Source organism: Cervus canadensis, chromosome 14 (assembly GCF_019320065.1).
Source record: "Cervus canadensis isolate Bull #8, Minnesota chromosome 14, ASM1932006v1, whole genome shotgun sequence".
Taxonomy (NCBI): domain Eukaryota; kingdom Metazoa; phylum Chordata; class Mammalia; order Artiodactyla; family Cervidae; genus Cervus; species Cervus canadensis.
In genome coordinates this window covers 20,522,967-20,549,527 of record NC_057399.1, presented here as the reverse complement: position 1 = coordinate 20,549,527, position 26,561 = coordinate 20,522,967, and the positions used below count along the sequence as shown (strand labels likewise).

General features: G+C 42.9%; 1 protein-coding gene across 2 annotated transcripts in view; it reads left to right on the top strand.

The window, feature by feature from the left end:
• Nucleotides 1–26,561, top strand: part of PCSK5 (proprotein convertase subtilisin/kexin type 5) — a 496,629-nt gene that overhangs the window by 374,515 nt on the left and 95,553 nt on the right. For both annotated transcript variants that reach the window (XM_043487117.1, XM_043487116.1), the window contains exon 21: nucleotides 20,109–20,211. In XM_043487117.1, the coding sequence (XP_043343052.1) occupies nucleotides 20,109–20,211 (103 nt within the window). The remainder of the gene's footprint in view (nucleotides 1–20,108; nucleotides 20,212–26,561) is intronic.

The following is a 26,561-nucleotide window of genomic DNA, read 5'->3' as shown; positions in this document are numbered from 1 at the left end:
AAGGGGCAAAAATTTCACGGCCTAAAGGTACTGAAAATACAGAGCCTGTTGTCTTATTGTGGGATTATGTTAGACATCAATATCAAAAGATATCTGAAAATAACCTACATATTTTCAAGTGCAAAGTGACATTTACCGAGAGAGCTTCGACTTAGACATTGAAAGCCTCAAGAAAGAGGCTTTCTTTCTTGAAAAAAAAAGAGCGTGATTGCAGAGAAGCATTTCAAAATGAGAAATTAATATCAAAATGAGAGACTAATATCAAAGATACTTTAAAAACATCATGTATTTGGAAATCAAATGTCTCCTTTTAAATGATAGGTGTACCTAAGAAGCCATAACAAGGAAAATTAGAAAACATTGGCAACAGAGTAAAATGAAGAGAATTTATCAGAATTTACTGCATGCAACTGAAGCTGCTCTATGCAATTAAATGCAATGTAGAATCTTGAATAAGGTATGAAAACAAATAATGGACACTAACATAAAATTTTGTGAAATTTGAACAAAATCTGTACTTTAGTTAATAATATGTTAAATTCCTGTTTTTTTGTTTTTTGTTTTTTTCACAACACATGATATTTCTTTATATTCTCAGAATTGGATTACAAGTTTCAAGCCTCATTCAAAAAAAATTTTTTTTTAATCACTAAGCTAATAAGCTTTCTAGACTTTTAGCAATAATGCTAGATGCCAGAATAAATAGAATTATATCAAAGTTTTGAGTGAATATAAATTATAATTCTAGCATTCTATTCATACTTAGACAAACAAGTGGAACCAAAATGTCAAATATTTTAGCTAAGCAAAAATTCGTAAGTTTTTAAAATATATATTACATTATACATATACATATACCATTTACATATGGTGCTCAGTTATATCCAACTCTTTGCAACCCTTTTTACTGTAGTTTGCCAGGCTCCTCTGTCCATGGGATTTTTCAGACACAAATACTGAAGTGGGTTGCCATTTCCTTCTCTAGGGGATCTTCCCAACCCAGGGATCAAACCTGTGTCTCCTGCATGGCAGGCAGATTCTTTAACTGCTGAGCCATTGGGGAAGTCCCCAATTTATATATACATACAAAAACTTTTCCACTACACTTGATAAAGGCCTGAGAAAGAACAAAAAAAGAGAGAGAGAGAGAGAAAGAGATTGGAAACATAAACTAAATGAAATGGGCTCACTAAATTCTTCTTGAAACTTGGAGAGTATGAAGGTCAGGCTTCTTCCAGAATCTAATTCAGGCCCTGCCCCCATTCTGTGACATGTGTTCTCTGGGCTTCTGATCACTATAGTTTGGACTTTCCGTCTCATAAGCTCCCAGAACACAGGAGTCACATCTAGTGCTGAGAATTCCAGATGCAAGTAGGTGCTTTAAAAATGCTGATAATGATGTCAGCAGAAGCAACATCAGTCTCCTGGTGTTGTCTTAGGGTAATTATACAGATATTTATCTGTATCTAAAGGTTACAGAGGGCTTCCCCGGTGGCTCAGATAGTAAAGAATCTGCCTGCAAAGTGGGAGACCGGGGTTCAATCCCTGGGTTGGGATAATCCCCTGGAGAAAGGAATGTCAACCGACTCCAGTATTCTTGCCTGGAGAATCCCATGGACAGAGGAGCCTGGTGGGCTATAGTCCATGGGGTCACAGAGAATTGGACAAGACTGAGCAACTACACTTTCACTTTCACAACGATTACAAATAGCAAATCCTCTCCAGGCAGTAAACAGAATTTCTGACTCTGTGCTGGATCCCCCCTCTTCTCTCTCATATCCACCACTGAAAGACTTTACACCATAGTCACTGATCTCTACAACAGTCTGGAATATCCTTGTACTGGGCACACAGGCCACTTTTTGCCACTCGTGCTAAATACTAACTCAGAGGAGCAAGCAAGATGGTGATTGTCCTTCCAAAAGACTCGAAGAAGAACAGCAGGGAGCACCTGTTCTCAAACTGGAACAGATAATTACCTGAAGAGCTTGTTCAAACACAGATTACTGCTGCCCCATCCCAGGGTCTCTGATTCAGTATCTTTAAGGTGGAAGCTGAGAATTAACATCTCTAATAATGTAATAATTACATTCCTAATAATGCAATACCCAGGTGACGATGATGCTGCTAGTCCCACCCTGAGAACCATTGGCACTGACGTTAGTCACAGACCTAGTCATTAGACCAGAGAGATCTGGATTCAAGTCCCAGCTTGTCCATTTATCGTGTAACCATGGATGCATTACTGAGTCCCTCTAATCCTCACTTTCTTGATCTATTTTTTAAAAAAAAGCAATAATAGCACCAGATAATAATAAGACAAGATAATGCGTGGTGATAGACAAGGGTGCATACAAATCACCCCCTTCCTCTAAAGAAAAGGAACCCGTTTCCCTGTCCCGTGCTCTGCCCTCCCTCAAGGATACAGGATGCTTTCTGTGACTCTCCTTGGCAGGGCTGCTGAGGGATATTTGGGTGGTGGGCAGGGCACAGTGAATTCAGCCTCTGCCTGCCTCTCTCCAGAAGCATCCTGCCTACAAGGGTTCCTCAACCCAACTCATAGAGAGAGAACCAGGCAACTGCCTTGACACTTCTGCAAGATCAGTATCCCACATGGCTTGCTGCCCTGAGACTGACAGGTTATTAGTTCATCCCCAACCACACAGCACTAATGGGGAACTCCAGAGTTTGGACAACACATCATCAGACTCTCTACCATCAACGTGCCCTTGGAATCTTGATGTATCCATTTCCTATGGCTGCTATAACAAATAACCACACCTTGGTAGCTTAAAACATACACATTCATTCTCTTATTAGCATTTATCTAACATTAATTAATTAAACTATTCATTAACTCACCTTTTTACTAAATATTAATACTATGTGCCAAATACTGTCTAGACACAGGGGATATAATGAATGAGGAACCCTGCCTTTACGGCTTTTATTCTGCAATGGAAGCTCAGTCAGTAAAGAATCTGCCTGCAGTACTGGAGACCAGGGTTCAATCCCGGAGTCGGGAAAATCCCCTGGAGAAGGAAATGGCAACCCACTCCAGTATTCTTACCTGCAAAATCCCATGGACAGAGGAGCCTGGTGGCTATAGTCCATGGGTCGCAACAGTCAGACATGACTTAGTGACTAAACCACCACCAGAAACCAGATAAATGCTAGAGAGAAAGTAACCTGACCTAGCAACATAGACTATGAAGAAAAAAATAAACCTAGAGAGGAAATACTATCCATGGATATAGTAGAGTGGGTAGTCAGTGCTCTGGGCAGGAGGTTAGGAATAGAAGGACAGAGTTGGAGAAAGGGGCTCGGAAGTGCCAGGAGTTTCTCTGGCTTAGAGTCTTGGGTTCAACAAGCTGGGGAGCAGAGAGAGAGATGAGCTAACGGTGCAGACCAGGGCCCAGCTGTGAATGGCCCCAGGTGCCCTGTAAAGGGTCTAGACAGCATCATGTGCTCTGGAGAGCCACTGAAAAGTTTAAGCAGCCCTTCCTCAACATCCCATCCCCCAATAGCAACCAGGGCTCCAAGCAGGAAATCGTGGATGCTCTGGCCTCCTTTTCCACATCTAAGTATCAAACTTGGCAGACTGCGCTGTGAAGTGGTACTGGTTTCCTTAAGCACCTCCTGCCTTTTCTTCCTCACTGAGACCCTTTGTGATTTATACTTTCAGAATTTTACTTTTAGAGCCTCCTCATATAGTGAGCCATCATCTCCCTTAGACTCCCTGTCAATTTCATTTTTAAAGTACTTTCTCTTAAAAATACTGTTAAGCCCCCTGGATCACATTTAACCCCCCACTCTTTATGGTTCTTTTTATGAGGATGTCCAAAAGATAGATCTATTATATTAACTATTAGTGCCTTAGGTAGCTCACAGTAATTCTGAATGCTCAGGCAGTTATTCTTTTTTCCAGCCCGGGTGGTTTCTCTGAAAAGTGGGTTGATGAAAACTGTGATGTGAATTTAGTTGGGAACGCCTGCTTGCCTGGATGTGCGGTCCCTGTCTGCTTCATCCCTCCACTTTACCTCCTGAAACATAACACTCCTACTTAGCATGCTTTTGTCAACCAGTATCATTCTCTCTGCGAACTTCAATAAATTGGCAGTACACTTCTGCGCTGGAAAGACATTTTGCATTAAAAATTGGACTCACAGCGGGCAATCTGCCTGGGGACCACATGTCTAGGAAAGCAGTCATTTTTAACGACGGATATTACAAGTCTAGATAGAATAGGGCTAGTGTATTCTGAAGTGCAACTGTCTAGCCTACTGGAAGCAAAATTACTGTACTGCATGTTGGTAATTAACCTTGTCAACTAACTTTCGAAACAACTCCAGCTTAACGCCTACACTCACATCTTGGGTTCTATAGCTGTTGTTTCTGGATCTCATTATATTCCATTTGCAACCTGCATCCCTTGCCAGCACTCCCCAATTTGCTTGCCCTATTTGCCTTGTTTTCCCTGTAGCATTGATTAGCTTCTAATTAGACAAAGTTTACTAGCTCATTGTCCTTGTGGTTTACTCTCTACCTCCTGTGTTTGAACCAGGGAACAGACTTGTGTCTAGCCCACCACTGTGTCCCAAATCCCTGGAAGCGTGCCTGGCATGCAGTAGGTGATCAAAAATTATGTTAAGTGAATGAATGCATACATTTCCACGGAGCTATCTACTACCAGATGACTTTTTGGCATTCCTGACTCCAAATAGATTATTTACCAAAATGTTCTGACAACTTCCGTGGTTTAGTCACTGAGTCGTGTTCGACTCTTTGTGACCCCATGGAGCTCTAGAAGTTTAATATGTGAGCTAAGTTGAATGTCACTATCAACAGCCGTCTGGTATCACGTCCTTTGCCAACCAAGAAAAAGCACAGCTTCTATCATTTCTGGGTATTGCTTTGCCTTTATTTGTCTCTACAGTTTTCCCAAATGATCATTTCTTCTCCCCTCAGCATAGCTGAATACAGACACGCGACAGGCGAACTGAGTGATTTGGGGTGAACTGTGTAAACTCTCATTTTCAGCTTTTTCATCTGTAAAAAAAGGATCTCCTAGGTGAATATCAGCTTGCCTGATAGTTAACTGATGAAACTTTCTTGAGAGATAGAGACTTTTCAAAGTGCTCGTTCTCCTGAACACAAATAATATCAAACTCATGCTCCCACCTTACCAGGCACTCAGCCAGATTGGTATAAGGACACTGCTCACTGCACCTTCCACAAGCATAGCTTCTGCTAGCGTGATGCGCCTTTAACCTACTAATGCCAGTTCACTTACCTGAGACTCGTCACCGATCGAAAAGCATGTTATAGGATGGGCATGAAACACACGTAAGCATCTGAAATCACTATGATAAGAGCCCTTTGTAACAACTGACCTTCCTTCTGCATGGGTTTTATTCTTTGAATGTCTACAGATGTTTGACTTTTCTGCCAAACAGCCATCCCGGCCAAGAACAGGATGGCCCCTCCACCGGAATGTGTAGGTGATGACATTTCTTTCATATCTTGGCATCTAAACATGACACTCTATCTGGTAATAATGCACTGAGCTCCTGATTGCTTATGGCATGGCTCTTGGCAGAATGCGCTGTGAACGCCTGCACTATATTTTACTCCATCAACTCTTGTTATACGTGTGTCGGACAGGGAACACAGCTGCTCAATGTTGAGCAGACCCAGAAAACAACCACTGTCAAAATCCTGCCTGAGGCATCTGTATAAACACACAGCACCATCCCAGGAGTTGTGCATTTTCAAAACATCTGCCAGTTCATCCCAACCAGCTTCCCTCACATTCTCGGGCCCTATCAATGCTACCACCACTTCTTTAATCCCTAAAGTTCAAGTCCACGGATTTGATTTCTTGTTCTCAGCTCATCTCCTGTGTGCTGGAGCCATCATTTAGAGTAATCAGTAATTGTATTCATTCAATGCTTATTATATGTCAGGCAGACTCCATGCTAAGTGCTATTGAGTCCTTTATCAAATAGTTGTCACAACAACTCCATACAGTAGGGCTATTTGTATTCCATTTTGCAGCTATGGAAATTAGGTTAGAAGTAACTAAAGCTCAGCATTTACCTGATTTACTCGAAGCCACATGTGCCCGAGTCTTGGACTCAAATCTGATTCCTTTCACTATTCTCATAAATATTTTTTTTTTTTCATAGCAGCTATTTCTTCTTTGGAAATGACCGATGTGTGAAATTTACTCAGAAGCCATTTTAGCCTACTAACTACAAAGACATTTTTGACAGGATTTTCCAAAAATGGAAGAGAATGAGTTCTCCCTTTTCCTTTTCATTCAAACACTGGGCAGTCACTGGACTGGAAACCACTGAGATGATTAAGCCTGATCCCTAAGGGAGGGGCAGTAGTGAGAGTGGATAAGCTCCAAAACCCCCTCTCCCTGAGAGCCTGTGACACTGTTTTCTCAATCCACCTTATTGTCATGATTTGGGTTGCAATAGCTCCAACTCCCTCACTCCAGGACTTCTGAAGCAACTTCCGAGCTGACTTTTCAGACTGTGCCCCACAGTTCAGTCAGTCTCCACGGAACAGGGTGATCATCCACCATAGTTACCCTCACCAGTGACACTATTCCTAGATCTTCCACAGCTCGCTTTGGCCAACCACACCCATTTGATATACCTCTGTCTGATGTTCCATGGTCTGGATCCTCTATCCAAACTCAGTTTTTGCTTCAGTCAATCCAAACATTTTCCTGATTCACAGACACATCATGCCTCGTCCAGCCTCCCAATCCTTTGCTTTCGAAGTATTCCCCTCCTGAAATATGGTCCATGTCCCCCATATTTTTCAGGCCCAAGTCACTGATTTCAGCACAACAAACAAATATTTATTGAATTTCTCCCCCCAAAACACAAAACAAGTCTAGGAACTATCTTCTACTCATGTGGTAAAGCCACGAGGACCCAAAACTAAACAAGAAATGGCCCTGTCTTCAGGGAGGGGTACAATGAGAACCAGATGCCCTGGGCAACCAATAAGCTTGGAATACTTGATTCTACACAACTTAGCAGCTGAACAGTAGCAGCAGCCTAGCTTATTCATCTATTGTGCAGCAGAAACAAACACAATATTGAAAAGCAATTACACTCCAATTTAAAAATAAATTAAAAAAAAAAGTATCATGCAGGCTGCACAACTGAGGTGTCTAGGATTGCATATTGTAAACTTATCCCCATACACACACACACACAAATACCCCACCAGTTATTCGAATTTCCCGTATTGTGGAAGAGGCCCGTGACACTGGAAGTTAGCAGGGCCTGGGATAAATACCATCTCCACTATCTTCTGGGGAAAGGAGCGCTGCAGAACCAGGATTAAAGAAGCAGAGTTTGGAATCTAAACTCTTGGGTTTAAGTCCCAGCTCTGCCACCAGCTGGGTGACTGTAATAGGTCACTTTGTATCTCATTGCCTCAACTTTCTCAACAGAAAAATGAGGATCATTAAAAAAAAAAAATAACAAAATACCATCTGTACACAGAGTCCTCCTTTCCCCATGGGGTTACTGTAAGGACTGATATAATACATGCCAAGTGCTCAGGACAATCCCGAGCATTCGGCCACCAGTGAGTAAGTGTGAGCTATTTGGCTTATCACTAATGCAGTGATCTTTGAGAGATTAAATTTCCTGAGCCTCAGTTTCCTCCATCTTCAAAATGAGAGCAGTGCTTACCTCTACAAGTTGGCTCTGAGAATTAAATGTGGAACCATCAAGAAAGCACCCAGCAACTATCCCAGAAAAGGTCCCCTTATATCTGATCCAGGACCTGGAGTTCTAATCCCCAAAACACACATGACATCCTTCTCCTGTCTCTGCTCCTCTTAGCAGTTCTGCCTGCCCATTATTCGTGCTACCGTAGTAAGTGCTTGTATTTGTCCCATAGAAAATGCTGGCCTCTTACAAATTCATCTTTAGGAAATTACAACCTAAATTATACTCGACGATTGCATAACCAAAAGACCGAGCCCACGGGCAGCTCTTCCACATCCCATCCCTGCCCATTTTGGCAAACAGTGAGGGCAGAGAGAGGAACCGGCCCTCTCCTGCTCTGGGAGGACTAGGGGCCTCAGGCACATCACACCGTGTAAAATCTGGTTAAGATGAACATCAAGAGCAGCCTTGAAAGCAAAAAGGAGTCAAAGCAGGTCAGACAGCCGCCAGAGGGAGTTTGGGAAGGGGAGGAGAGCCTGACTCATCAGCTCTGCCTGCGGGGATCTCAGGGAGTTTATAGGGAGCGCCAGGCTTCTGGAGTCCTGGATGCTGAGCCCCACCTCTCCGCCTGCTGGCTGCAGACCTGAAGCCAGGGGCTGGTCCCAGAGGGCCCAGGACTCCCTACCATGGGATCTGTTCCCCCACAGTGATGCTGAAGAGCCCCTCCCCTAGCGGGGACAGTGATGTAGTAAAGCAGGAAGATGCAGTGGCCCCTGGGGAGACCCTAAGGGTCTGCTTTGAGGTGGGCTTGGCTGTGAAGAGTGGCGCTCAGGCCCAGGGAGGAGAGGTTCCAGCACGTGTGCAAGTTTACACAGGAGAGAGCTCTGGGATTCACAGATAGGACAGCTGGTTCCAACACATACAAGCACTTCACCTGTTCTGGCCTCTCTCCTCTCTCGGAGAGGAAAGACCAGCATACGGTCATCCAGGGGCTCAGTGGGAAAGAGAGGAATCCTGAAAAGTGGATAGGGAGACTAGGGCATTCTACGGAGGTGCCAAGTGAGGTCCCAGTCCTGGAGCCCATGCTCTGGGTAGAGCCTAAAGCTCTAATAAGACACAAACCATGCAAAAGGAGGCTGGTGGGCAGGGACGCACCTGAGACTCTTCCCTCTGACGCCCCGGGAGTCTGAGGCCCCTCGCCTCCCAACACAAACTCCCCCACCCATCCCCCTGGCCACACACGGGGCACACAACACTCACAACCTACAACACCGCCCCCGCTGCCACTGTCGTCTGCTTATGTGTGCCAGCGTCCTGAAACAGAGAGGGAACATGTCATCTGTCCCGATGACAGCCAAGGAAAGAAGCTAGGGCCTGTCCTGGGCCTCTCACCTAAAGGAGAAGCGGGCTGTCCAAGTGCAGTGCCCACCCCAGCATGCAGCACAGAATCCCACGCTCTGTGCCCGACTCTGTGAGACTCTGCTTGGAAGAAGCCTCGTGTGCCTTCCCGGACTTTTGCCTCAGCAGCCTGAGAAGGGCACAGTCACGGCCTCAGAAGTTTCCACAGCTAAATGCAGGGAAAGCTGCCTGCTCTGATAGAGGAAGGCTGGCTCCAAGGGGCTGCTAATTATGTATGAAGATGACCTTGCCCACACGAGGTACGTGGGCTGCGCGAGTTGTGTCTTGCGGCTGAATTGCTTTGAGAAGGGATTGTTCTCCATATACACATTGTTAATTTCAGTTGCCTCATTGCCATGGACCTATGCAGGCAATACGTTCAAGTCCCCTCAAGGGTAGTGAAGAAGGCACAATTTGGGATCCAGTGAGACCAGGATATATGAGTGATGGCCAGAGAGTTAACATTTTGATGCTTAAATTCCCAGTTAAGTTGATAGCCCCTGCCCTGGCTCATATGGTAAAGAATGTGCCTGCAATGGAGACTCGAGTTCAATCTCTGGGTCAAGAAGATCCCCTGGAGAAAAGAATGGCTACCCACTCCAGTATTCTTCCCTGGAGAATGCCATGGACAGAGGAGCCTAGCAGAATGCCACAGGGTCCCAAAGAGTCAGACACAACTGAGCAACTAACACTTTCACTTCCCCCTACCTTATTAATTTGAGGCTTAATGAGATAACACGCCAAAGTACATGATAACCGCAGCTACCATTCTTTTATCCACTATGCAAGGCATTTTCAGGCCCATTTTCTCATTTGATCTCCACCACATTCTGTGAGAAAGAAAATATTATCCACAATACACAGTCCGCAGAAGAGGAATGTCAGGGAAATATGTGACTTGATTAATGTCAGGCAGCTGGAGAAGGAAGCCAAAATCAAACCCAGGTGGTGGGGATAACTCTGAAGTCTGTGCATTTACCCAAGACAATTCTTCCTCCTAGGCTGGCACTCCACTGGAGGCACAACTCAAATTTTGGTTCCGTGTCTTATTTCCACACATGAGTCTTTTCAAAAGCACAATCTGGCTACTCTCAACAGAACATATGGCAGCCTGACTCATCAAATGCTTCCCCGGTCACGAAGGGCCTGAGGTGTGCTGGGTGCCATGCTCCACTCAGACCTGTCACTTAGGCAAGCCCAACCATCTCTTAGAAGGCAGCAGCCCCTGCCTGAGGATGCGGAGAGTTAATGATGACCCAGAGAAGACTAAGTCGTCAATTACCAGCTCAGGTGCAGGTGGAGCCCTAGGCCTTGGGAGGCAACTTCTTTCTCCTTCCAGGAGCTTCTCTTTCTCTTAATTAGCAACTAGTCCGCAACTTAGCGTTAGCAGGCAGGGCTTGAAGAAAGACTAAGGAAGGGAGAGGGAAGATTAAGGGACGAAGAGGAAAGACAAAGACAGCACTTTGGATGTGTTACTGCAGAGCAAGAATAGAAGGTAATTTGAGGATGTTCCTTCCCAGGGGCACTGGCGTTGGGGAAGGGACAGTGGTGGTGCCTTGACGGGCTTAAGAGCATGGGTTTGGGCTTTTATGTTCATTTTATTTTTTAATTTTTAAAAAATTTTTATACGATTTTTAAAGGTGACTGCATTTACAGCTATTACAAAATATTGGCTATAGTCTCCATGTCGTAAAATACATCCTTGAGCCTACCTTGCATCCAGTAGTTTGTTAACACCCACTCTCCCGCCACCATACTGCCCCTCCCGCTACCATGGTAACCACTAGTTTGTTCTCTGTACCCATGAGTCTGTTTCTTTTTTGTTCTATTCACTACTTTAGACTCCACATACAAGGGACATCATACAGTACTTGTCTTTCTGTCTGACTTACTTCACTTAGTATAACAACCTCTTGGTCCATCCATGTTGTTGAAAATGGTAAAATTTTATTCTTTTTTATGGAATAGTAGTAGCGTTTTATACACACACACATATATATACCATGTATCCATTCATCTGTTGATGGACACTTAGGTTACTTCCATATCTTGGCAATTGTAAACAATCCTGCTATGAATATTGGGCTGCATTATCTGTTCACACTGGCATTTGGGGATTTTTTTCGATAGGTACTCAGGAGTGAAATTGCGGGGTCGTATGGTAGTCCTATTTTTCAGTTTTTTGAGAAACCTCCATACTGTTTTCCACAATAGCTGCATTAACTTACGCTTAAAAAAAAAAAAAAAAAAGAGTAAGCTTTTTAACCAATAAAATAACCAACAACCAATAAAAGTGGTTATTTAAGGAGGCTCTTTGGGTCACCATAGCAAAGAAAGTGGATGATAACAAGTTTCATCTTGTGCTTGTGTTCAGGACTCCCACCATCACAGAGAATATTTAGATTGCATTAAGATCCTTGGGAAAGAATTTGGGTTCAACCAATTTATGGGCTAGGACCTTTGTTTAGTTCAAAAGTGTCAGGAAGGCTCCATGAGCCACAACCCTGATAGTTTCACCTGCCATCTTCATCAGGTCTGAAGTGCAGGGAAACGATACAGTCCTTAAGGCCTCATAGCACCCATGATCACTCACTGGCTCATACGAAACTCTAGTCAACAACCTCTCCTTTCAAGTCACTCCTTTTCTCAGTAAGTGTCACCCAAGCCTGACCTGCCTCAGGTAATCAACCATGTTTTCCAAAACGTAAACAAGTCATTCTCCCAAATTATGGTCACTTACTTCCAACACTGGGTATCGAACCTCATATAACCCCTTACCATGAATGTATCAGAATCTGTACAGTTTCTCCCATGCGTGGTCTCTCTGGTACAAATGGTGGGAACACTGAAAATGTTACCTCCGAGGAAGAGAGGGATGGAGTGCCCAAAAGAACCTATAGTGAGTCTAGGTTCACTTACAGGGAGAGCAGAGAGCATTACAAAAGTTTGTACACCTCCAATGGGCGAAAAAATGGTTCCGACCCACTGAACCCTGCTTGTGGGGAAGTGCTCACAGTTTCCCTCATCCACAGATTTAACAACAGGCTCTGTACATTTATTTTGTTTAATTACAGATAATCACACTCATGCCTCTTGTGTTCTCTTGTGCCTGATTCTAGGATCAACTGTTCAGTGTCTTTTTAATTTCAGCTTCCCTAACTAAGACTTAAGAGTAATTTTTCACTAACATAAAGGCAATGCAAAATTCTCTTAATTGAGAAAAAGATATACAGGAACCAGTCCATCTATACTAAATTTTCATATAAATTGAGGGACCAGAGAGAGGTTACTATAATTCTGATTGTAAGCTATTTCTTAGGAGGTAGTTTATTTTGGTTTTGGACAGCAGTTAAGTATAGAAAAATCCCTTTACAGAGCTCCAACCAATTATTTTATTCATTAAAAAAAAAAAAAAGTGAGGGTTTCCCTTAAAAGCTTCTATCCTAGTGGACAGAATAAGCTGTTTCTAAGATCTCGATTCAATAAACAGAATTGTCTTTTAATAAATGGTGGCCATTGTATCAGAGAAAATAAATTTGGATGGTATATTCAATCACTGAGTAAATCTGTTTAGCGCACCATGCCTGCTCAAAGTTCATTTGTTTACATAGTGAATTCCTTTCTGATACCCTTACCTCATCAAGTGGTTTAGAGCAGACATGTGCTCAGTTCTCTCTCTTCATAAATAGCAAAGCTACTTGGAACTCCATAAGTGGAAATGAATTTGTACCAGGGAAATCTTGAAGAGCGAGCATGGGCTCAAACTCAGACACATCTGGGTCACAACCCAACACTGTGACTGACCTAGTTGAATGAATTTATGCAAAATTTTCAACTCTCTGAGCCTGTTTCTAATTTATAAAACAGACTGTTGTTCGGCTTAAACATTATATAGAACACTATTTCTAACATGGTACGTGTCAGTGAATGGGGTTTGTGTGGTTGCTACATCACCACTCTCTTCCGGTATGTTGGCCAAGACTTCACACTGGATACATTTTTTTTAGATCCTCACTAGTTATCTATTTTATATAATACAAAGCAGTGTATGTATGTCAATTCAAATTTCCCAATTCATTCCATCCATCCCCTTCCCCGCTTGGTATCTAGATAATATTTGTTCTCTACATCTGTGTCTCTATTTCCGCTTTGCAAACAAGTTCATCTGTATAATTTTTCCGGATTCTACACATAAGTGATATTATATGATACTTGTTTTTTCCTTTCTGATTTCATTTGGTATGACAATCTTTAGGTCTATCCCTGTCTCTGCAAATGGAACAACTGTCATTCCTTTTCATGGCTGAGTAATACTCCACTGTATATATGTACTGAATCTTCTTTATCCATTCCTCTGTTGATGGACATTTAGGTTGCTTCCATGACCTGGCTATCGTAAATAGTGCTGCAACGAACACAGGGGTGCATTCATTGGATACATTTTTTTTAAGAAGCCTGTGGTCAGGGTCCAAACAACAACAGCAGAAAAACTCAAAGGATCAACTCTTGATTCCTTACTCTTCAGACAGCATACAGGTTGAGGGAAACTAAACATTTGCAATGTGTTGGATCCACATTTTATGATCTATCCTTTGTGCAGGAGTGCCAGTATATGTGGGGGGTGGGTGCCAGACCAGCCTTTCAGAGCCTCTGCACAAACCACACAGAACCCTAGTGCCTGAGAATGAAAATGCGATGAGATCAGCAAAGATAAGTTCGGCAATTAGAAAAGCCTCTGGGGGAGTAAGAGGGGGAATCATTGGCAGGACAGGAGAGGGCAGAAGTAGCCCCCAGACACCTCCAGGCTGTGGAAACACCTCTCCTTTGAGTCGCCTGATGTTCACTCTGTCTTTGTAAATCCTAAGGGAAAGGAAACAGCGTGCCAGCTGCCAGCTTTCTCCACTGTCACGAGCTTCATCTACTCATTTATCTCCATTAGTATAAGGGGTCTCCCAAGACTCAATGGAACAAACTAGCTCCCCGAGATGGTTGGTGCTTTTCAAATGCATCTCCACAGGCTGATAATCCTGAGATTTTGGTTAAAATTAAGTATTGCCCTGCTAAGAAATAAACTCATTGTGTAGACTTTGTGTGTGTGGCAAAATGCACATAATATAAAATTTACCATTTTAATAACCAACAAAGACCTACTGTATAGCACAGGGAACTCTGCTCAACGTTATACGGCAGCCTGGATGGGGACGGAAGTTTCAGGGAGCATGGATGCATGTGTATGTATGGCTGAGTCCCTCCACTATTCACCTGAAACTATCACAACATTGTTAACTGGCTGTACCCCAATACAAAATAAAAAGTTAAAAAATGAGATTTACCTTTTTAACCATTATTAATATACAGTCCTACAGCATTAATTACTATTCACACTGTACTGCCAAGGATGCATCACAAGAACTTTTTCATCTTCCCCTGCTGAAATTCTGTGCCCTTCAGGCAGTTAACTCCCCCATTCTATTTTCCCAGCTCCTGGCAACTTCCCTTTTACTTTCCGTTCCTCTGAAGTTGATGACTCTAGGTACCTCATATAAACGGAATCATGTGATATTTGTCCTTTTGTGACTGATTTATTTCACTTAGCATATGTCTTCAAGGTTCATCCATGTTATAGCATGTATAAGAAATTCCCTTCCTTTTTAAGGATGAATAACTGTGTCGACTTTTAAGTGAAGATATTACAGTCTCAGTTGATGGCCTCATATTTTGAGTCTTGCTATAAAACTCCACACTTAACGAGGCCTTAAAACCTGAACTATTTCATTAGTATATAACTTACAACTAGTTGAAAGTGTTACTGAGCGTATTTATTTTAGCTGGTGAAATGCAATAAATATATAGATTTTTTTCATGAAAACTATCTTCACACAGTGAGTTGGAAACTAGTTATTGACATCCCTGCAGAGAAATAGTATTATTTGATTAGTACTTCTGGTTGTAGAGACATTCAGGAAGGTCACATTCTATGGTTTCTGGTATGTGAGTGCTAAGGCACTTAAACAGAGGTCTACAGATAATTCAGGTACCCCAAGGATGCTCACTGAAATAACTGGATCAAAAACCAAATGGCTGATTTCTTATCCAATGTCCTTCCTGATTTTCTCTAATTAATCACCCTTGATAAAAAGTTGTTTTAAACTCACATTATAACCTACTTATGTATTTATTAATTTACTGAGTTTATATATTTGCTTAAATATTACAGTAAATTTGGCTCTAATCATTAAAGAAATATTACAAGGTACAAAAGAAAGCATAGCATTTCCACAGGAGACATGAAGCTCTTCTGGCCCACGTAAGCCTGAAAAATATTGTCATGTGAGTCTCAACCAAATTTAGTATCTGTGGAGGATGTAATCAATGTTCACCTATTCTGGATGATTTCACAAAGTTTATTTATAACTTAGACTTGTTGAAACAAACACATTCTGCAATGTTATCAAGAGGTAGAACAGGCAGACTAAGCCACTTTTACAAGTATTAATTTTTAAGCTGTGTCTACAGAGACATTATTCCCAATCAGGAGACCCTAACTGTCTCAGTGTCCTTTGCACTATTAGAAGATGAGAAAGAAACTAAAAGGAGAGTGAAAATTTTTTGATGACAGAAGAAAGATAATTTGGACATGATAATAATGAATGAAGACACCAGAAGGAAGAGCTTATAGGATGAGGTGGAGAACAAAAATACTGACCCCTGAAGTCTGTGCTAGAAGTGATTTTTCCTAAGAATTTTGTATATCACGCCTGTCATAAACATTCAGCTTCATTGTGCAATGAAGACAGATGACAAGAATTTATTGTTCCAACAACCAAAAAAAAAAAAGTAACTACGTTCTTGGAATTTGGGTTTTTTTTTTTTGGTTCCAAATGTGCAGTGGAACTCTTGTGCCTCCAAGGGCTGGGGGTAGTAGTTTATGTAACTAATCGGACATCTACATAAATATGAAAAACGGGGCAGGTTCCTCTCTTCTCATCTGTTTTAAAGCCAGAACTTGCTCTCAAGTTAACAGGCGTGCAGACAGGAGAGAGATGAACAGTTTAGCTGTCCTACGCTGACTCTCTTACATAAGCTTCTGGGTTATGAGGTTTTCTCCATTTAGTTTCCAAATGGTAGGAGGGAAAAGGCTTGAAGAGTCACTTATTAGGGAAGAAAAATGCTTGGGAAGGTTTTAGGTTGGGAGAGCTTTTACAGATCAGAGGATGGTGGGAGACGTGAAGAAAACACTAAAGAAAGACTGGTGGGGAAATACCCTGAGGAAAGACTAAGAGCATTAGACGGAGAGTTGACAATGGCCGGGGTGGGGGGAAAAAAACATTAACTTCCTCAAAGACAGGGGACAAGTGAACAGTCAATAACACAGGAATTTTGACATTGAAAAAGAAAAAAAAAAAAAGATGCTGGGGATACGGAGTATCTCAACAGCAAATTAGGTAGTGACGTCACATTCTGAGAAAGTGTGGAGATAAAATGGGTGGGACTTGGGTCTTGGAAAGGTTGGCCTAGTCCAAATAAGGAATGCAAGGGGGAACTAGACAGATGAATGAAAAAGATGACCAAGCAGCCTAGGGCTCCACCTAAGGGTAAGCTAGATTCATAGTGGGGCATAAGAAGGCTGTGTTGGGAGTGTGTACTTGAAATCTCAGAGATGGGGCAACTCCAAGTGGTGATTATATCTAAGTTGGTATTCTGTGAACACCAAGAGAGACCATAACAGGTGAGCAGATCAACAAGTCCAAGTCCAAGGTGTCAGTGCCACCTACTGGCTTATGGAAGCCAAAGAGGAGGCAAACCAGATACAGAGTATAATTTAAAATGTTCACAGTAACAACTGAATAACCCTTGCTTGACCTAGCCATGCATCATCTGTAATTACAAAGGAGATTCTGGGTATAGAAAAGGGATAACTCTCAGAACCAGCTAAGTAGCATTCAATTTAGCAGAGCAAGGTGTGTTTAGTTTAAAATCCTACCCTAGCATTGACTCTGATATATCATGGAGGTTAAGGGAGATGGATACTAGGAGCTGGGAGACCCACATCGCTGCGTCAGTTCCTACAGGCATGGGTGCCAAGGCAAAGGGATGGTCGTTGTGTCTACGTCTAGCAGAGTCTAGCATATGCCCTTGCTTCTCTGTTTAAGACTTTAACCTAGACTGTACGAGAAGTCAAAGGCATGTGGCCAGCATTTGTATTGTAACTTTCTCTTTACAAATCATTCTACCCAAAAATCTTTGCAAACCCAAGAAAAGAGCCTTTTAAAATTTGCATATCTAAATCTCACCAAGCACCTGGCACACAGATGTTCAAAAAATACCCATGGAATAAATGAGTGAGCTGTGTTCTCCATGATCCTACATTTCTCTAGAATACACTTTCTTTGGGTTTAGGAGTCTCTGTGACTGTCTCCCATTCCTGTTGCACTCAGCACACATCTTTTGAAAGACACATAGCTGTCACCTAACTCTGTAAACACAGATCATTTTCATTGGCCATGTAGGCATGATCTGCTTCTTCCTACCTGGTCCACCCTGGGTCCTCCTCTGCTCTTTACCTTGCTGATGCCTGGACTGAAAATCACACTGCTCAACTGACTGTGCCTCCTTCAGCAAAAATGGAAGAGATTTCAGCAAGGGCAATAACAAAGAGGTGAAATGGGGGAGCCTGAGTAAATAAAAAGAAGGCTCCAGAAATACAATGCCTGTATTGTAACCACCACTCCTACTAGACAGAAATCCCAGCTTTTTTCTGCCTCCGGATGCTGATTACCAAAAGTACAACTAGTCCATTCTAACACCTTTGTGTGAATTAGTAACAGGTGCTCCCTACAGAGGCAGAGGCTGCCCACACCAGAGTGCCTGGCTTGGTGCAATGAACCTGGGGGGAAGGGTGGTTTTCCGCCTCAACCAGATGATTTGGGCTTTTAGCGCAGTGAACAACGTACATCTGCATTCTTTGCCCCCTCTGGTTCCTCACTCTTTAGGGGCTAGGACTTCTGGGAGTCACTCCTGGGCTAAGAACCACAGTCCCATTTTAAAAATTATACTTTTCTGGTCCACGTTGCATCCTGGCAAGGAAGAAAAGAATCCAAGATATGCAGGGTGGGCCACTGTTAGATGCCTGTTCTGCTCTGAGTATATACTCTTCCCCATTAATTAACAAAACCAATAGACTTAGTCTCCAGGAAAGGTTTTTTCTGCTATGTAAAGGCAAATTCTAGTTGCCTCTTCATTTTCAGTTCTGAGGTTTAGTGCTAGCAAGTGGAAGATTTATGTAGGTAAGGTCTGCCTTACCCAACTCTGCCAGTTCAGTAAAGCTATGGGGAAAGGCAGAGGGGTGGATTCACTCCACTCCTCGTCAGTAAAGTTCAAGTTTCCAGGGCTTTTTGCAAGGCAACTACAATAAATCAGGCCATGAACCTCGGAGTTTGAGTAAGACCATTTGACTTAGCCAGGGGCAAATCTTGTCCCATCCCTCTTCTGGCTGGATGGATCTCAAACTGACAACGTTCAACAGGCTTACACGGCTGTGAAAGTTGGAAGTGAGGTAGAGGGGCAAGTGAAGGTAGTGACTTGACTGAAATCTGAAACTATATTTCCTGGGTGTAATCAGTTTCCAAATCATACAAAGTGGGTCTTTGGATCTGACTGAGACATTTTCCCACATTTTTTTTTTTTCTTTTTAAGACAATGACAATGTAGTGTGAATAAAGGGTTGAATTCAATGAATGGAGATCCATTATTGGATTATCACCAGCAATAAGGCTGGTTTCAGCCCAGGTGGGATGCATGAGACAAGTGCTCGGGCCTGGTGCACTGGGAAGACCCAGAGGAATCAGATGGAGAGGGAGGTGGGAGGGGGGATCAGGATGGGGAATACATGTAACTCCATGGCTGATTCATGTCAATGTATGACAAAACCCACTGAAATGTTGTGAAGTAATTAGCCTCCAACTAATAAAAATAAATGAAAAAAAAATAAAAAAATAAGTACACATACCAATTAAAAAAATAATAATAAGGCTGGTTTCTCTCCACTGCCTTTGCCATGTGAAAAAATTTTTTAATGTCCCCAAGTGTGTGAAACTTTTATGGAACATTCATGTGGGAAGGACTCATATGGGTTTTTCCTTGGGAAAGATGAACTTCTCTGGCTATCTCCTTATTGTTACTCTCTCAGGGTGAGATGCAACTCACATCTGTCCAATGTCAGCCAAGATTCAATTGGCATTTCTGACTAGTAATCACAACCAACCCCTCACCCTGGAGCAGTGGGACAAGATCTGGGCAGGTCATGCCTGTGGCTTGACCTCAACCAGGATTATACCTGGGGTCTCTGTGGGCCAGGAGCCCTCAGGTTTTAACAGGAAAGTTAGTAGGAACTCAGTAATGGGGTCCTGTGGGACCCCCCACCCCAGCCTCTTCCTACTTGTATAACACATATAACACTTAGATAACACATCTATAACACATGTTGACTAGATTCAGAATTATGTCACTGCCTTGTAACTTTCTGACGTTCTAACTTCTGGGACCCTTGGGAGAGTAATAGTTTTAACTATAAAGGAAATCAACTCTGAATATTCATTGGAAGGACTGGTGCTGAAGTTGAAGCTCCAATACTTTGGCCACCTGATGCGAAGAGCTGACTCACTGGGAAAGACCGTGATGCTGGGAAAGACGGAAGGCAGGAGGAGAAGGGGACAAGAGGGGATGAGATGGTTGGATGGCATCACTGACTCAATGGACATAAGTTTGAGCAAACTCTGGGAGATAGTGAAGGACAGGGAGGCCTGGCGTGCTGCAGTTCACAGGGTTGCAAAGCGTCGGACACGACTCAGCAACTGAACAACAACATGAGGTCAGGATTTAGGACTGGTTGCTGAGCCACTCGAGGTCTCTTCTCTCTGAACTGTCTCCACTGTTTTGTCACAGCCACAGAGGGATCTGGCTGCTCTCATGTAGAAATCAGATAAACAACTAGATTTTGTTCCCCAGGAGAGTACGTCGACGAGCACGGCCACTGCCAGACCTGCGAAGCCTCGTGTGCCCAGTGCCGAGGACCGACCCGGGAAGACTGCACAGGCTGCCCGCTGACAAGGTGAGGGGCCTCTCAGGATCTCCTGGGGCCGCAAGCTCATGGAAGGCAGGATGGAGAGAAGAGGTGCTCACCCCTGGAGGGACCCCTTGGGCATACAAAAAAAAAGAATCACATTCCTTCCCCTGACATAGAAAACCACCGTGGTCTGGCCACAGCTCACTTCTTTTGCATCCTCTTGCCATCGTACCCCATAACCACCATAAGAATAGGTTCCCTGGACACTAGATAAGCCTTCTCATCAATGAAGGCCGTAGTGGCTTTGATACCCAGAATCTCATCCCTTTCTGCACACCCATCCTTCAACCATCATCTCCATCTGCTGAATCTACTCACATTTCTAGAGTCAATTCAAGGGTGAACTGTTCTATGAAAGCATTTGTTACCTCTTTCCAATAGAATTAACCTCACCTTTATGTCCCCTATACTCTGTACAAACTTCCATAAGTGCACTTGTGACTGACATTTTAAGACACTGATTCACAAATCTATTTGTTAGACTGTAAGTCCATTAAAATACTCATCTTTGTATCTCCATTATCTATCACAATCCTAAGAAAATAGTAGCCACTCAGTCAATGTTTGATAACTGAACAAATGAGGAAATAGCAAATCTCTGAATGGGACGAGCATCTTTGCTAATCACTGAGAATCTCTAGTGAAGAGAGCTGGGAGCACACTGTATTTTTTAATCAATACTCCTCTATTAATAATTCTAGTATTTAATATTTGTTGGTCTCATCACTGCTCTGATAAATGCAAAGGAAGCACGATCTCTCCCAAGATCAATAAAATGAGGCTGCTCCAGTGGCAAGTAAATCTCTAGCATGGACATCCCCTCTGCCATGCACAAGAGTTATTTCATCTAATTCTTTATCTGGACTCTAATACCTTGAGCAGGAACTGTTGTGTATTTGTCTCTCTATTCTCTAGTGATCAGCACACAGTAATATATCAATAAATATATGTTTTACCAAACCTAATAAAGTATATAATTAACATCATGAGCCTGGCTCTCCAAAGAGCTCCCTCAGAAAGAAGAAAAGAAAAAGGGAGGGAGGGAGGAAGGAAAAGAGAGAAATGAGGAAAAAAGAAAGGAAGAAATAAAGGAGAGAAGGAGGAAAAGAAGGAAACAAAAGAAGTGTCTTACTAGGAATTCTTAATACTATGATAACATTTTCTAAGTGTCTCTTTAAGATACCTATACCTCTTGAATTTGTGTTAAGCCAGCTTCAAGGCATATTATTAGACACAGACACCATTTTGAAAATACATTCTGTTTCTCCTTTAAGTCCTCACCAATCAAACCCTACAGTGTGTTTGAACATCTTTGAACCAAGGGAACTTATTAGTATTTGTTTAATAAGGCAGCTACCATCACCCAGTGTACACTGCAGACGTCATGACTGTCCCAGGCTCACCAGAAATGAGAAAAAGTTTAACTACCATCAATGGCCATTTTAAAAAATCTAAGCTCATTGGTACAAGAAGATCAGAGGTCTCTTGAGCCCTTTGGATAGTTTGGCTTCAGCAGTCCATGGATTAGCTTTTGAAGATAGAAAAGCAAGTGTGTAGATCTCAGAAACTATTTTGAAAGATAGAGTCATTGACTTGTTTGTTCTCAAAAGGGCAGCAAGGTATTTTCTTTAGGTGTTCTCCAAAGTATTTCCTTGACTGGAATCAGGTCTTTTCAAGACAGTCTTCAGCACATGCTTTATGGCCAGTTCTGAGTTAGGTGCAAGGTCAATGAATTTTTTTTAAATAGGTGACTTGGGGGAGGTGGGTCAAATTCAAGGGCTGATGCACTCAGGGACCAGAACACTGGGACAGCTTTTACACCCTAGGTCTGAAGCAAAACTTGTAGCCTTAGAAGAAAAGAGGCTTGATAGAAACTGGAGCTGGAGGGGACATAACCACTCCAGAACCATGCAAGGAGGAACCTGCGCTGTGGCTCCAGAAGGAATAATTACCACAACCTCTCTCCTCCCATCCTCAGATCTCCTGCTGGTGTTTCCTTGTCTGAAACATCTGAATTCCAAAAGGGAAACACCGCTTACGAGTGAGGAAAGTGAGCTTGGGAATGCAGTCTCTAGTGGGCACTAGTCTGGCACAGCAGGTCAGAGATGGCAGAAAATGGACATGCGGTAGCAGTAAGGTGCAGCAAATGGGACAAACAGGACTACTGAGCCCTCTGATTTTCCTTCTATTCTTACGCTTTTGGAGAATCTCTAGTACTGACAGAATAAAGGTCATCCCTAAAGGAGCTTTTATTTGGGAAAGAAATGTTAACTCAGAGGTTTTCTTAATATGAGAGAGAAGTAAATCAGTGGGAATGCAGATAAGATTGCTCATGTGCTGATAATCGGTGAGGCTGAAAGATGAGTACCTGGCGGTGGGGAGGGGGGGTGGTCTGTTATGTCTTGTTTATTTTACATGTTTAAGTTTTTCCAAAATAAAAATTTTAAAAATAATTTAACTCTGAAGTTGTTTTACAGGAAATTGAAAAGCCCTCTGTTTATCTTCTAGTTTTCCCTTTGGTGGTGGTGGTGGTTAGTCACTTGTTGAGTCCAACTTTTGTGACCCCATGGACCACATACAGCCCACCAGGCTCCTCTGTCCATGGGATCTCCCAGGCAAGAATACTAGACTATGTTGCCATTACATTTTCTACAAACCTTTGGATTTATTTTGCTCCTTTGAGATGATTAAAAACTTGAGGTATAGTCTTTGTCACTGCTATATAACGTGTATCAGGTTGGCCAAAATGTTTGTTTGGGTTTTTCTATAACACCTTACGGAAAAATCCGAATGAACTTTCTGGCCAGTTCAATAGCTTTATAATGTCATGGTCCTCACTGCCCAAGATAATTTCCCAACCCAGTCCTGAAGGAATTGCAGAGTCCATGAACTAATTAAAAACATGTAAAAGTTTTCTGACCCACCCTCAAATGTTTTTTTTGATCTGTTTCAAGAATTCAAGGCGGGGGGGGGGGGGGAACCTTTTGTCAGATTTCATTCTGTTACAACATTACCAAGAAATTACAGTAAATATTCTTGTGATGGTTTTAGTTAGGCAAACCAACAGTCAACAGAGAGGTCCAGCTAACCCTAACTTGCGACTTTTCTGCTTCAGTTCACTTCTCTCTCTCTCTCTCTCTCACACACACACACACACATATACACACACACACACAGGGGCCTCTGGAAAATTTAGTGCCAATGTTGAGAACTTCACCTCTGGCAGCTCTTCAAGCACTTGGTTTTACCATCTTCTTCCTTTCCATGAGGCCTGTTGGACTCATAATAGTTCACTGCTAATGAAAAGGCCAAAAGCATGTGTGACCTGGGGACAGAAGGGCTTCCCCAGTACAATGAGCTTGCCTTGGTGTCTCAGAAATCCACAAACTGGATGACTGGTGTCCCAGAGATGGCTGGAGTTGGCTTTAAAGAACATTTTCATCAGCGCCATGAAGCCCAGACTAAGATAATCTCTTCTCCTCCACTAGGGGAGATCTGTTAGTATCTATGGGAATCTGTCACTTGAGATGGGACTTTTCTTCAAGTTCCTTAACAATTTTTCTTAAGGAAGTTGGGGGGGTGGAGTTTGCAGGAGATGATGTAATTCAGTCCTTCACTCAAGCACAACTAGTTTCCTTATCATTAAATCTTTATAAAGAATCATGTTCTTACAAAAACTGAGTATGTCACTTGTGCTTTCTTCAAGGTAGGGACAGAGGGAGGTGGCTTAAAGCACAATTATTTGCTTCAATTCAGTTCAGTCGCTCAGTCGTGTCCGACTCTTTGTGACCCCATGAATCAGAGCACGCCAGGCCTCCCTGTCCATCACCAACTCCCAGAGTTTACTCAAACTCATGCCCATTGAGTCGGTGATGCCATCCAACCATCTCATCCTCTGTCGTCCCCTTCTCCTCCTGCCCCCAATCCCTCCCAGCATCAGGGTCTTTTCCAATGAGTCAGCTCTTCACATCAGGTGGCCAAAGTACTGGCATTTCAGCTTCAGCATCAGTCCCTCCAATGAACACCCAGGACTGATCTCCTTTAGGATGGACTGGTTTGATCTCCTTGCAGTCCAAGGGACTCTCAAAGAGTCTTCTCCAACACCACAGTTCAAAAGCATCAATTCTTTGGTGCTCAGCTTTCTTCATAGTCCAACTCTCACATCCATACATGACTACTGGAAAAACCATAGCCTTGACTAGACGGACCTTTGTTGACAAAGTAATGTCTCTGCATTTGAATATGCTGTCTAGGTTGGTCATAACTTTCCCTCCAAGGAGTAAGCGTCTTTTCATTTCATGGCTGCAGTCACCATCTGCAGTGATTTTGGAGCCCAACAAAAATAAAGTCTGACACTGTTTCCCCATCTATTTCCCATGAAGTGATGCTGAGTACTGTCTTAAACTCAGGCTCTCAAGTAAACACAGACAGCCCTTCCCCTACATAAACATGGCAGCACTGCAGCCTCTGCTTCACTGCCACACCCACCCAAGTTTCTGAATGGTTTATAAAAGGTTCCAACCATTGACGGTATTAGATCACTCTCTCAAGAGAAATAATTGCCCCCAAAACCAAGCTGTCATCTCTTCCCACAAAGAATAAAATGGTGATGTACTTTCCATCTTTTTCTCAATTTAGCAAGAAAGTGAACCTTCACAAATAAACATGCCCCATTCTCCTTCTTAGTGAAGAACAGAGTAGTTCACTTGTTTAAAAACCTCAGAAAGCTCTTACAGAGTTTTTTCATAAAGGGAGGTTTTTGTCATGTTTCTTTTTTTTTTTTTTAACTAGCCACATCCAAATTATTCCTTGACAAATCCTCTAGACCAGAGCCAGGGTGGGGTCAGGACTTCCCAGCTATAGCATTAGTGCCATCAGCTGAAGGTCGGGCCTAAGAGCTCAGTCTTCCCATTACAGGTGGTGGTGCAGGACATCTGTTCTGACATGGACAGCCAGATGTGTGTGCGTGTCTTTTTGGGGGGCTCCACACATTGCAGTAGGCCAAAAGTATTATTCACTCCATTGTGCTGGGGAGGGTGACCAGAACTTGAGGGGCTGAAGATCCAAGAACAAGGCAGCCTTCTTGTGTGGTTGGCCTGAATTCCATTCTGTTTCCAACCAGATGCAAATGACACAGACTTTCAGGGATGAGGTGGAAGACTGCAAGCAACACATACTCAGGATGCCTTGTCCCCACCCCAGTCTCCTCCAAACCCAGGATTGAAATGCCAGTCCTCCATTTAGGGCTGATTCTAGCTAGAGAAATAGAAGAAGTTTGACAAACCAATGCCACCCCAGGAACGAGTTGTGACATTGTTCTGGGTGGAGAGGAAGAAATCCTCACAGTGTTTGCAGGCCTTCAGCTCTCCCAGACGTGGATACCAGCATCACGCCCTCCGGGGGAGCATGTATGCGCTAATACTCAAGTTACCCTCACGACTGACACCCTAACTATTGCTCTAAGGAAGATCTCTGAGACGCTGGTTTGTACCACCTGTATGACTTAGGTAGGCGTCATTTAGCAAGCTCCACAGTAACCTAGACCACCGCTAAGAAGATTTCAAAGTAAATTCCCTAGGCCAGCACCATGAAGACGATCCAAGAACTTGTCAAAAATGCAGATTCTTGGCTCTCTCCCCCAAGGACAGACTGAATCTGAAACCCTGGAGTTGGAGCTCCCCAGTTCACTTCATCCATTCACATTACTCATCTGACTTGCACTTAGACATTGTGTATTTTTTTTCTGAGCAAAATTCTTGGATGCAATTTACTTCATCACATGGGGTTACTTTGCAAGGGAAAGAAGAAAGAAAACTTGGAAAATATTAACCATGACATTATGATATATATATTGCATGTATATAAAACCAAAGGTTTTAGAAGCCCTCATACTAACTTATCTGTGGTGCCCTTATAGGTAATGGCAAACACGGTCTGAAAATAGAGACTGTGGTACCCTATACACCAGGAAACACTTGCAAAAATGACACTCAAAATCAGAGTTCATCAATTACTTGCCATATATGTAGGCCAATTTTATAAGTAGCACTTAAACTACAGGATAGTGCTTCTTCAAGAGCCCTTGGACTTGACATTTCCTTGCAAAGTGTGGGCACACTGATAATGAAAGAAAGATACTTTCTCCAAAGCCTCTGGGTTCAAAGACCACTAATGTGCCTTTAAAGTTCAAAGACCCCATCTGAGTGTTGACTGGGTTTGGCTGGAGCCTACAGTGTGGGTTTAATCTCCAGGGCACTGGTTAATTTGTTTGAAACAAGAATCAAGATTACATCTACAGCCGGTTCCTGGCATGCCTGCTGTTGGGTCCAAATCTT